The sequence below is a fragment of the Molossus molossus genome, unplaced genomic scaffold, assembly GCF_014108415.1.
Source record: "Molossus molossus isolate mMolMol1 unplaced genomic scaffold, mMolMol1.p scaffold_m16_p_4, whole genome shotgun sequence".
Classification (NCBI taxonomy): domain Eukaryota; kingdom Metazoa; phylum Chordata; class Mammalia; order Chiroptera; family Molossidae; genus Molossus; species Molossus molossus.
The window spans coordinates 46,398,011-46,411,699 of record NW_023425377.1 but is presented as its reverse complement, the minus strand read 5'-3'; the positions used below and the strand labels follow the sequence as shown (position 1 = coordinate 46,411,699).

At 40.6% G+C, this 13,689-nt stretch overlaps 1 protein-coding gene across 7 annotated transcripts in view; it reads left to right on the top strand.

Moving 5' to 3' along the window:
• The window catches only part of LOC118616029 (transformation/transcription domain associated protein), a 173,004-nt gene that overhangs the window by 132,444 nt on the left and 26,871 nt on the right, over positions 1–13,689 (top strand). For 5 of the 7 annotated variants that reach the window (XM_036241367.1, XM_036241366.1, XM_036241370.1 and 2 more), the window contains 5 exons: positions 4,756–4,957; positions 6,504–6,668; positions 9,408–9,498; positions 10,684–10,883; positions 11,655–11,916. In XM_036241367.1, the coding sequence (XP_036097260.1) occupies positions 4,756–4,957; positions 6,504–6,668; positions 9,408–9,498; positions 10,684–10,883; positions 11,655–11,916 (920 nt within the window). The remainder of the gene's footprint in view (positions 1–4,755; positions 4,958–6,503; positions 6,669–9,407; positions 9,499–10,683; positions 10,884–11,654; positions 11,917–13,689) is intronic. The other 2 variants (XM_036241369.1, XM_036241371.1) reach the window with 1 other exon arrangement.

The window sequence follows — 13,689 nt, the reverse complement described above, 5'->3', positions numbered from 1 at the left end:
AATCTCTACAAGTTCAAGAAGATTGAAATCATATTAAGCATCTTCTCAGATCACAATGGCATGAAACTAGAAATAAATTGCAACAAAAACATGCAAGGGCATTGGAACACATGGAGGCTAAATAGCATGTTATTAAACAATGAATGGGTTACCGAGGAGATCAAGGAAGAAATTAAAAACTTCCTGGAAACCAATGAAAATGAACACACAACAATACAAAATCTATGGGATGCAGCAAAAGCAGTTCTGAGAGGGAAGTTCATAGCACTACCGGCCTACCTCACGCAACAAGAAAAATTTCTAATTGATTGTCTAACCTTACAACTTAAAGAATTAGAAAGCAAACAAAAAGAAAACCCCAGAGCAGGTAGAAGGAAGGAAACTGTAAAGATCAGAGCAGAAATAAATGACATAGAGACCAAAAAAAAAAAAAAAAAAAAAACAATTCAAAGGATCAGTGAAACAAAGAGCAGGTTTTCCGAAAAGATAAACAAGATTGATGGACCCTTAGCTAGACTCACCAAGAAACAAAGAGAGAGAACCCAAATGCACAAAATCAGAAATGAAAGAGAAGTAACAACTGACACCACAGAAATACAAAAGATCGTTAACAGCTACTATGAACATTGTATGGCAACAAATTTGACCATCTAAGGGAAATGGACAAATTTCTAGAAACACACAGTCTCCCAAAACTGGACCAGGAAGAGAGAGAAAACTTGAACAGACCAATAACAACTAAGGAAATTGAAGAGGTAATCAAGACTCTCCCAGCAAACAAAAGCTCAGGCCCAGATGGCTTCAAGGGGGAGTTTTACCAAACATTCAAAAAAGAACTAACACCCATTCTCCTCAAACTATTTCAAAAAATTCAAGAAGGAAGACTTCCAAACTTGTTTTATGAGGCCAGCATAATCCTAATTCCAAACCAGAAAAAGACACTACAAAGAAAGAAAACTACAGGCCAATATTCCTGATGAACATAGATGCCAAAATCCTGAAGAAAATACTAGCAAATCGGATCCAGCAATACATCAAAAAAAGTATTCACCATGATCAAGTGGGATTCATCCCAGGGATGCAAGGATGGTACCATATTCACAAATCAATAAATTTGATACACCACATAAACAAAATGAAGTATAATAACCACATGATCATATCAATAGATGCTGTAAAAGCATTTGATAAAATCCAACATCCATTTCTGATAAAGACACTCAGCAAAGTGGGAATAGAGGGATCATATCTCGACATAATAAAGGCCATATATGAAAGACCTACACCCAACATCATTCTCTGAGCAGAAAGTAAAATCATTTCCCTTAAGAAAAGGAACAAGACAGGGTGTCCATTTTCGCTACTCTTATTTAATATTGTACTGGAAGTCTTAGCCACAGCAATCAGACATGAAGAAAAAATAAAAGCGATCCAAATTGGAAGGGAGGAAATGAAACTCATTATTTGCAGATGACATGATATTATACATAGAAAACCCTAAAGACTTTATCAGAAATCTACTAGACGTAATAAATGAATTTGGCAAAGTAGTAGGATACAAAATTAACATCAAGAAATCGACTCCATTCTTATACACCAATGATGAAGTCATAGAAAGAGAAACTGAAAAAACAATCCCATTTACCATCGTGGCAAAAAAATTAAGATACCCAGTAATAAACGTAACCAAAGAAGTAAAGGACCTATTTGCAGAAAACTACAGTATATTGAGAAAAGAAATAGAGGAAGGTATAAAAAAGTGGAAGCACATACCTCGTTCATGGATTCAAAAATTAATATCATTAAAATGTCCTTATTACCCAAAGCAATCTATAGATTCAATGCAATCCCCATCAAAATACCAACGACATATTTCACAGAACTAGAACAAATACTTCAAAAGTTCACGTGGAACCAAAAAAGACCCCGAATAGCCACAGCAATCTTGAAAAAAAAAGGACAAATTAGGTGGGATCAGAATACCAAATATCAGGTTATACTTTAAAGCTACTGTAATCAAAACAGCTTGGTATTGGAACAAGAACAGGCATATAGACCAGTGGAACAGAATAGAAAACCCAGAAATAGACCCAAGACATTATGCTTAATTAACATTTGACAAAGGAGGCAAGAGCATACAATGGAGTAAAGACAGCCTCTTTAATAAATGGTGTTGGGAAAATTGGACAGCTACATGCAAAAATATGAAACTAGACCATCAACTTACACTATACACAAGAATAAACTCAAAATGGAAAAAGGAATTAAATGTAACCCGTGAATCCATAAAAATTCTATAAGAAAATGTAGGCAACAAAATTTCGGATAGTATACACAGCAGAATTTTCACTGCTACATCACCTAAGGCAACAGAAACAAAGGGAAAAATGAACACATGGGACTACATCAAACTAAAAAGCTGCACAGCAAAAGAAACAACCATTAAAATGTAAAGGCAACCCATTGTATGGGAGAACATCATTACCAATGATACATCAGATAAGGGGTTAATTTCCAAAATATATAGTGTACTCATACAACTCAACAAAAGGAGGACAAAGAACCCAATTAAAAAATAGGCAGAGGAGCTCTGGCCGGTTTGGCTCAGCGGTTAGAGCGTCGGCCTGCGGTCCTGAGAGACCTGGGTTCGGTTCCCGCTAAGGGCGCGTACCTCGGTTGCAGTTTGTCCCCGGCCCTGGTCCGTTGTGCGGGTGGCAGCCACTCAATGTGTTCCTTTCACATCGATGTTTCTCTCTCTCTGTCTGTGTTCCTCTCTCTCCCTCCCACTCTACCTGAACAAAGAATGGAAAAAAAAAAAAAAAAAAATAGGCAGAGGAGCAAAATAGACACCTCTCCAAACAGGACATACAAATGACTGAGAGACGTATGAAGAAATGCTCAACATCACTAATCATCAGAGATGCAAATTAAAACAACAATGAGGTATCACCTCACACCTGTCAGAATGGCCGCCATCAACAAATCATCAAACAAGTGTTGGCGAGGGTGTGGAGAAAAGAGGACACTATCTAGTACACTGCTGGTGGGAATGCAGACTGGTGCATCCACTATGGAAAACAATATGGTGTTACCTCAAAAAATTAAAAATTGAACTCCCATTTGACCCAGTGATCCCGCTTCCAGGAATATACCCTAAGAAGCCTGAAACACCAATGAGGAAGAATATATGTACCCCCATGTTTATACCAGCACTATTTACAATAGCTAAGATCTTGAAACAGCCCAAGTGTCCATCAGTAGACAAATGGATAAAAAAAGCAGTGGTACATATACACAATGGAGTACTATGCAGCTGTAAGAAAGAAAGATCTCTTATTCTTTAAGATGACATGGAGGGACCTGGAAAGTATTATCCTAAGTGAAACAAGCTAAGCAGAAAAAGACAAATACCACATGATTTCTTTTATATGTGGAATATAATGCATATAACGGTCTGAGGAATAGGGTAGACCCAGAAACATGGAAGTAGGATACAGATTGACAACCCTCAGAAGAGGGGGTGGTGGCGGGTGGGAAGAGATAAACCACAGAACCTAATATGCATGTATGCATGACCATTGGACATGGACAACAAAGCCGGGGGGGCCGGGGGTGGGGGTGGGGAGGAGGGTGTCAATGGGGTAAAAAAGGAGAAACATCTGTAACAAAAATAAAATTATAAAATAAAACAAAAAAAAATGTTTTAGTTATTCATCTTTGAGTATATTAACTGTGGGCTCATAAACCAGTCGTCCTCGCCACTTTGTGCTTCAAGTTTCATGGCTTCACTCTATCGCGGTTTTTTATTTGAAAAAACTGAAAGTCGAAGCGCAAAGTGGCGAGGGATGCCTGTATATAAAGAATCCTACTGCCCTGGCCAGTTTGGCTTAGCGGTTGGAGCGTCAGCCTGTGGACCAGAGAGTCCCGGATTCGGTTCTCGCTAGGGGTACATACCAAAAATAAATGAATGAATGAATGAATGAATGAATGAAAGAAAGAAAGAAAGAAAGAAAGAAAGAAAGAAAGAAAGAAAGAAAGAAAGAAAGGGAAAGGAAAGAAAGAAAGATAGACATGGGTGTGTAGTTCTCTTTGGGATCTTGTTCATTGTTGCTGTGATTCTGACATGTTGCAACCACTGTGGAAAACAGTTTTGCAGGTTTTAAAAAAACTAAACATGGGATTATCATAGTACCCAGCAGTTCCACTCCTTGGTATATACACAAAATAATTGAAAATGTGTTCTCACAGAGGTGCTTGTTCATGAATGTTCACAGTAGTTCGTATGACTCATAGTAGCTAGAACGTTAAAACAACTCAAAAAAATGGATAAATTAAATGTAGCATATACAGGTAGTGGAACAGTATTCAGGCTTAAAAAGGCATAAAGTGCTAATACATGCTTCACTTTATGCTAAGTTAAAAACCAGACACATACAAAATCACATGTGTAATTCCCTTAACATGAAATATGTAGAATTGGTAAATACTACATAGAGACAGCAGGTAGATTGGTGGTCGCTAGAGATTGTGGGTAATGGAGAGTGACTGCTTAATGGCTAGGGGTTTTCTTTTGGGATGATGAAAATGATTTGGCACTACATGGGGAGGAGGTAGCTGCACAACCTGTTTGTTTTATGTGTATGAATGTACTAAATGTCTCTGAATCGTTGTTTACTTTTAAACGGTTGATTTTTTTTTTGTATGTGAAGTTCACATTAAAAAAACAAATTAATGTTTTGATTTGTGTCTTCACAGGTCTGAGGAAGCAAACAAAGCCTTTTCTGCAGCTGTGCAGATGCATGATGTGCTGGTGAAGGCTTGGGCCATGTGGGGCGATTACCTGGAGAACATCTTTGTGAAGGAACGGCAGCTGCATCTTGGAGTGTCAGCCATTACCTGTTACCTGCATGCATGCCGGCATCAGAACGAGAGCAAATCGAGGAAATACTTAGCTAAGGTGAGGCCAAAATAATTAGCTTTGACCATAGTTCAATCTGGTAGCCTTCAAGTTTGGATGACATTTCAGCTATTTCCGAATTCATGCTGGGTAAGAGGCTTATTTCATGCCTTAACTCTCCATTTTTATCACTCTTCAAAGTAGCTTTCATAGTTCAATTTTGTATTTATTTATTTTTTTTTATTTTTTTTATGGGATAAGAAAGGTCATAGTTGAATTTTAAAGCTGAGAAAACTGAGGTCTGGACATACTCAGAGTCCCAGGACATTTAAGCAAAACCAAGCCTGGAGTTTGTGTGTTAGGTCTTAAGTCTAATGTTCTCTGTGAGACTGCACACTGGACAGAGATTCCTGCAGACCGATGAGGGGTCTGCAAGAACTTACCTGGTAGATACCTGTTAGATTCTGATCTCTCACCTGCAGGGACAGTGCACATGGTCATAGAGCCTGTCAGCTCTAGTCACAGGTCATGTTGAATCACTTGGTTTCTGCATACACTACAGGGTGAGGTCACACTTGCTGGCATTCTCATCCTCCATTGCCCCAGTATAACACCAGGCACAGGATTGGCAATTTTGTTTGTTTGTTTTGTTTTTAATCCTCACCCGAGGATATTTTTCCATTTTTTGTACAGATAGAGTGGGAGGGAGAGAGGGGAAGGGAGAGAGAGAGAAACATCGATGTGAAAGGGACACATCGAGTGGCTGCCACCCGCACGACCAACCAGGGCCGGGGACAAACTGCAACCAAAGTACGTGCCCTTAGCGGGAACCGAACCCAGGTCTCTCCGGACCGCAGGCCGACGCTCTAACCGCTGAGCCAAACTGGCCAGGGCAGGATTGGCAATTTGACATGTGTCCAATGATGGTCATCAGCTGAGAGTCCTTCACTGTTGCTCCCTCTCATCCCTGCTACAAACATAAATACAGCCCAGAATTAATTCTTGCAGAAAACTTTAAGAATGAGTTATTCTTCTTTTCTGTTTGTTAAAGGTTTGGCTATTTTTAGAATTCCTTGACTTGATGCCAATATTTGGAATGTATATCAGCATGTAGTAGTTCCAGCTGACTATAGAAACAAAACAGCTGTTGTGACGCAAAGAAACCACTTAAATATCTGACTTCAAAATCGCTTATTTCTAGATGTCGTTTCAGACATCGTTGGATACTAGGCTGCCAACTTGTGGCCTACCTGATACTAGGGTGGTGGTCATCTGAAGATTTTTAGCAAAAGTCCTGTTTTGGGTGAGATCACGAGTGTGAATTAACAGGTTAGCAGGCCCTTGCTGTCTGCCTGTTGCCTCCTTAGGGCCACTGGCCATTGCTAGCTGATTGGATTAGTTAAATGATTGGCAGTGAAGCTAAATGTAAACAAAAAACTCTGTTCAAATTTTTGGTTTTATTTATGTTAAGATTAGCAATGTTATTGACCCTTTGGTAGATATGCTTCCAATAAAACTACTCTATATAGTATTTTAATGCTGGGAAAAAGTCACTTAAAGGACTCAGAATTTTCATTCAATTATAGAATTTTTCCTTCTATCTTAGGTGCTGTGGCTTTTAAGTTTCGATGATGATAAAAACACTTTGGCAGATGCTGTCGACAAGTACTGCATCGGCGTGCCACCCATCCAGTGGCTGGCCTGGATCCCGCAGCTGCTCACGTGCCTGGTTGGCTCTGAAGGAAAGCTGCTTTTGAACCTTATCAGCCAGGTCGGAATAATAAGGTGTCTTTGTTCACAAAAAATATTATGTCTTGGTTTCACATTCTTTTTTTCCAGAAAGAAAATGTGCATGCTTAGAGTATGGGAAATAAGTCAAAGAGATGGGAACCATGTACACATTTAGTTATCACTTGCTACAAAGCACAATTAAATGTGATTTAAGAATATATCAGGGTTGCTTCCCTGGCCGGTTTGGCTCAGTGGTTAGCATGTCGGCTCGCAGACTGGTGAGTCACGGATTCGATTCTGGTCAAGGGCACGTATCTCAGTTGCGGTTCATTCCCAGCCCTGGTCAGGTCGTGCAGGAGGCAACCAGTTGATGTGTGTCTGTCACATTGATATTTCTCTCTGTCTCTTTTCTTCCCTCCCTCCCTTCCACTCTGATAATAAGTGGAAAAATATCCTCAGGTGAGGAATACAAAAAAAAAAAATATATCAGGGTTGAATGAAATAATCTGCTATAGTGTTACAACATATTAAGATGGTAATTTCTTTGCTTGAACATGTTGTCACATAAGACGCAAGTACAGTCAAACCTCAGTTCTCGAATGTCTCCCATCTGGAGCATTTCAGTTCTTGACCAAGTCATTCCTGGAAAATATGTCTTGGTTAGGTTCCGGACCTGGCAACCCTTTCATGCTGATACATCAGCATGGCAAAAAGTGTCTCTCAGAACACAAAAGGAGAGAATGTGAGTCAGTTTACATACCACTAAATTGCATCATTAACATCTCAGAAAATAGTGCTGTAAATATTTTTGTTGTTTTTTGCTTTTGTTGCTGGTAAAACGGACAATTAGCACAATTTTAAAACATAAAGAGGCCATCAAGAGTGCTGATATTGCTAAGGGTATGAAAGAAACAATGAGCACAGGCAGTTGAAGAGGTGAGAAAACTGCTGTTGACTTGGATAAATGAGAAGCATTCAGCCAGTCACTGCTTCAGAGGCAGTGATGTGTGAAAAAGCCAAGATGCTGACCTGAAAGACACCCCTCAGTGAGTGCTGAAAGTGATTGGTTTAAGGTGAATAAGAGGGTGGTTTGATAAACTTAAGAAAAGAAGTGTTTGTTTATAGATTAAACAGTATGTATGACATGTACTGTATATAAGAAAGATTAAAATAGAATCATTTGGGGGTCTGGAATGGATTCATTAAATTTATATTATTTCTAATGGGATACAATGATTCAGTTTTTTAACAAATCGCTTTTTGAACAGTCTTTCAGAACAAATTAATTTTGAGAACTGAGGTTCCACTGTAAAATAAACATTCTCCTAAAATGTAAGATTAGATTACTAGTGAGTACTCTGTTAGTCACAGTGAAATGTGTGTCTGATTGATACTATATAACTGATTTCCTATCTGTGCTAGGAGGTCTTCAGGGTTTCTCTTCAGAATAAAACTCACCCATAAATGTGGAGGTTGTCGCCCTTGGTAGAGTTGTTTGGCAGGCTGAAAGTTGTGTGCACTAGGGTTGGGAATGGGGCATTGGACAGACGGCTTTCATGACCGTTATTTGAGAATGGTCCCAGAATGTCCCTCTCCTGAGAAAAGACTGGGGTTAGAAGAAGGACCCAAAGAGTAGAAATTTAAAGACACTTCAGTCTGGAATACAGTACCTTTGACTGTGCTTCCTTTTATGAAACTAGAGTCATGTAATTTTTCACGAATGAGGAGCATTGTCACTGAGCGCTCAGGAACATGCCACTCATCATTCTATTGGTTTACTTGGCTTTCTCCATGTGGTGCGTCATCTGCATTGCACCCAGAAATGGTTTTATTTTTTTCCTTGAGAGGAGGTTCCTGTGTTTCTGGATACTGGTGTTTTCTTGGGGTTTATCTATCAGGATGTAGATTTGGTCTATTTGTATTGTCATTCGTTGAACATCTTTTTTTTTTTTTTTTTTTTTAATGTATTTTTTTTATTGATTTTAGAGAGAGAGGAAGGGAGAAGGAGAGAGAGAGAGAAACATCGATGAAAGAGAACATTGATTGGCTGCCTCCTGCATGCCCCCCACTGGGGATTTGGCTCACAACCTGGATATGTGCCCTGACCAGGAATCGAACCGGTGAACTCTTGCTGCACAGGTCAACACTCAACCACTGAGTCACTCCAGCTGGGCTCGTTGAACATCTGTTAATAATGTACATTAGCCAGCCACCTTGTGGCCTGTGCCAGAGTGAGTTAGTATATATGCAGCCCTTTGAAGGAACCCAGTAACTCTAATTTGATAAAACTGGGCTTTCTTACTGTAAATAGAAAATCTTAAGTCTCCTCCTTGCTGCAGTTATGCAAGTTATTCACCAATAAGCCTAATTGTCATCTAGAGTCATTTCACAGTTCCCCATGAACTGTGCCAAATAGAAGACTGACAGGTGTCATTTTGTGCTTTTCTATTGTTTGCCTGAGTGAGATCCAGGGCCTGAGCATTTTGCCTTCCTGAGATTTACTGAATCAAATGAAAGCATGGTTTCTGTGACATTAATGGTCCCCATGCAGAACTGCTGAAATGCATGCACTGTGTTGATCTTTTAAATCTAAACTGGATGTTTTACCTACTTTAATCTGGCCTCATGTATTTGATCAGTGGTGTAGTATTTGCTTCCTTGGTCCAAATGTAGATCAGCTACCCTGTTATGATTTACATCAGTTATTTTTATACAAAATGTTTTCATCCAGAAGAATAGTGGTTAGCAGTGCTCTTCATTACTCCATGTCTCTGAGCAGGTTGGACGAGTGTATCCCCAGGCAGTCTACTTTCCTATCCGGACCCTGTACCTGACTCTGAAAATAGAGCAGCGGGAACGCTACAAGAGTGGTATGTCTCGGGCGGGGCCAGCTGGCCAGACGGTGGAGGCTTGTTCTTTGGGGCATTCCCATCCAGTCTGCTGTGGACACATGCCTGCCCTGCAGCTGACTTTTTAGCATGTGGGCCAGCGTTTTCTTTAGCCAGTAAGAGATGATATTTTGAGACCAGAAGGCAGAACCTGATCTCCTGAGTGAAATTAATGGCTCCCCTTTGCCATATGTAATTGGTTGTCCATTTATCTGAGTGATTTGATCCTTAAGTAGAAATCATATATGAAACTTTTAGCTATAGATAATTATAAATAACTTGCCTTATTGGTGTAAATACATTCTAGTAAGCAGTATAAATGTTAGTTACTATAAGATTTTAAATCTGTATTTAGTCCCAGTATGTAAAGAAGTAACTTGTTTTATGGTTTCAGTTGCCCACTAAATATGGTGCTTTATAAACAATTCAAGGACCGTTTGCTTCAAAACTTTTTTAATATCCAGACATTCATACTGTGAGACCAGAGTCTTTCTTAGCAGGTGACTACTGCAGCCTGGTAGCATTGCCTGCCAGTGAGCTGGGTGAGTTAGGAGATTGCACAGCACATTTTAGCTCTGACCAGGGTAGGTAGATTGATCTTTTGGTTATTTGAAAATTAAGATTTTTTTATTCTATGTGAGCTGAAGCTAGAAAACGGGGGTTCAGGGGTTTAAAAAACATTTTTCATATAGCAAGTATGAAAACTGTATTTTTCAAAAATCATTATACACGTGGTTTGGCTTTCTGAGGTGAAAAATGTGGACTTGTTAACTACTTTTAGGTTCTCTGAGCTGCAGTACAAGGAATGTATTGCCAAATACTTTTTCCAAACATTAAAAAAATGTTCACACTTAGATGCAAGTTAAAAGAGAGAATACAGTGAACATTTGTGCAGCCTCACCTGGAATCCCTCGCTAGTGTGCTGCCTCATTTGCTTTCCCCATCATGGATGCACTCTGCTGAACCAGCTGAAGCTTGGTTGTAGACAGTCACACTCTGCCCGAGTCCCTCAGGGCATCCTCCCACACGGTCCTGGGGAAATGGTCTTGTGTGTGTTAGCACACCGGCAGGAACCAGCGTTCCTTTGACTGGTGGGTCCTCTAGAGCACCGAGCTCTAGCATTGGTCAGTTTTGCGCTGACATTGGCATTGTATGTGTTGCTCTCAGATTCTGGACAGCAGCAGCCAAGTTCAGTGGGTAACCAGTCCCATTCTGCATCAGATCCAGGGCCCATAAGAGCAACAGCACCCATGTGGCGCTGCAGCCGAATCATGCACATGCAGCGGGAATTGCACCCGACACTTCTGTCTTCCCTGGAAGGCATCGTCGATCAGATGGTTTGGTTCCGGGAAAACTGGCACGAAGAGGTATGTGGACTGATCTCCAGAGTGGTATTCTGTATGCCTTTGTGGCTTTGTGATCTTCAGTTAGCTGCCTGATCAGTGTAGTTTGTTGTTGAGTTGAACGATGGAACGGGCAGAATGAATGTCTGCACACTGGTGTGGCCTTAAGTATTTGAAGCAGAATACTTCAAAAGAGAATGACATTTCTGAGCCGTTAAAATGTTTACTTTGCTCACTCGTATGCTCAGTCACTTAAATGCCACGAGTTGACCAGGCAGCAGTGGTGGGTGTGAGCAGGAGTGGTGGTGTAGTAACTGACTTTGGTAATCTCCAGAGGCAGGAGTTAGTTCTTCAGTGATCTTTTCAGGAGTGGGCCCACCTCCTGAATAGTGTTTGTATAAGCTGATGATAAAATAACAGCCTTTATTGCCCAGGTATTTATCTAGTTTGCCACAAGCCCCTTGTTACTGCAGTGTTCATGTGAGCACACAGGTGTGCAGTGGTGTCACTGAAGCACTGAATAGAATTTCCTGTGGTTAATCAATAGAAGGGGATGGCCATGACCAAAAATGTGGTTTTTGTTTTTATAACGTTCAGGATACTTAATCTGCATTGTTAAAAACACAGCTCACGGTGTAGAGCACACACTGATTTTTATGCCTGCTTGTGTCAGGTGGCCACAGAATTGCCCTGCTGGTGGTTGGTGGGGACGTTCTGGCCAGATGCTCTGTGGTCTGTTAGTGGCTTGAATCAAGCGCTCTCTTTTGTGAATTATATTTGGTCTCTTTTCACTAGGTTCTCAGGCAGCTCCAACAGGGTCTGGCAAAATGTTACTCTGTTGCATTTGAGAAAAGCGGAGCGGTGTCCGATGCCAAAATTACTCCCCACACTCTGAACTTTGTCAAGAAACTGGTGAGCACATTTGGAGTGGGCCTGGAGAATGTGTCCAACGTCTCCACCATGTTCTCTAGCGCCGCCTCCGAGTCTCTAGCCAGGCGGGCACAGGCCACTGCTCAGGACCCTGTCTTCCAGAAGCTGAAGGGCCAGTTCACAACTGGTGAGTCTCACTTTGTTCTTCCTGCTTTAGGGAAAGCTCTACTCACTGTTTTCCCTTGGATTTTAACATATAAGGTAATTGTATTCATTCATTTCTTGTCATTGTACTGGGCGAGCTGCTTATACTGTGTTTAGACTCATTACAAAGAAACCTTGAGGCTCACCAGCCTGCAACTACTTGTCTGTCTCTCTGTGGAGGGTTGAGATTTGGAGACAGAGTGCCAGGCTCCACCTCAAGGGTTAGAAACAGGATGGTTTCAGGCCGAACCTTCTTTTGCTCCTGCTCCCCATCGCTCCCCCACTTGCTTTTTGTGGGAGAACTCATAAGTATAAGTAAGATAAGGCAGAGATACTCAAAAGTTCAGGGTTTGAGGTAATAGGTAAATTTAAACCTGTAGTGGATTCTGGTGGCACAGTGATAGGGAAATTGTGTTTTTATTACTTGTCCCTGGTTCAGGTTCATGCATTTTCCTAGACTCGTAGGAGCATGAATTCTGGCTCCACCACATTCTGCATGATCTGAGGTAAATGGTTCAATCTCCCTTAGCCTGTCTTCACTGTCAGATTGGGACCCTCACCCCGCCCCAGCATGTGCAGGTATGGTGTCCCCTGGATCCCAGAGCATTTGTTCCCAATCCTTGCTCTGTCTCTATCCCACTGGTCTGGGGTAGGCTCTCTCCTGGGGAAGCACCAGGTCCCAGACTTCATCCTGAATAACTTCTGCAGGCTTGTAAGTCCTGAGTGTCAACAACCAATGAGTGATTTTTCACATGAAAGCAAGATTTGTCTGGTAAAATTTCCCAAAGCTAAAAGAAATATTTCAGCTTAATTGTTGCTTTTGTAACTGTCTTTAAAACATTCTTTCTTCAGTGATATGTTAAACTAGAATAAATGGTTCACAATTTTTAGATATTTAAGTATCTTTTTAAAAGATTTATATCTCAGAGAACATACTAAAAATCATGTGTATGTGTAAAATAGGTTACAGTGATATAAAATAAAATCTTTTTTAAAAAACTTATTTATTTTTTATTAATTAATTTTTGTTACAGATGTTTCTCCTTTTTCCCCCACTGATGCTTCCCTCCCTCTCCTTCCCTGCCCTGTCCCCAGTTTGTTGTCCATGTCCACTGTTCATGCATACATGCATATAAGTTCTGTGGTTTATCTCTCCCCCTCCATCCCCTCTTCTGAGGATTGTCAGTCTGTACCCCACTTCCACGTCTCTGGGACTACCCCATTCCTCAGACTGTTATGTTCATTATATTCCACAAATAAGTGAGATCATATGATACTTGTCTTTCTCTGTTTGGCTTGTTTCACTTAGGATGATACTTTCCAGGTCCCTCCATGTAATCTCAAAGGATAAGAGATCTTTCTTTCTTACAGCTACATAGTACTCCATTGTGTATATGTACGACTGCTTTTCTATCCATTCATCTACTGATGGACACTTGGGCTGTTTCCAGACCTTAGCTATTGTAAATAATGCTGCTATGAACATGGGGGTAACATATATTCTTCCTGATTGGTGTTTCAGGCTTCTTAGGGTATATTCCTAGAAGTGGGATCACTGGGTCAAATGGAAGTTCAATTTTTAATTTTTTGAGGTAACACCATATTGTTTTCCATAGTGGCTGCACCTAAAATAAAATCTTTACCCCACTGATTGCAAAGGGTACTTTGCAGTTGTAGCCATGACTTACATGAAACCCGTCTGAAATACAGCGCGTGCCCTGCCTTTGTTCCCAGCAGCCCTGTCACCCTGGGTTTC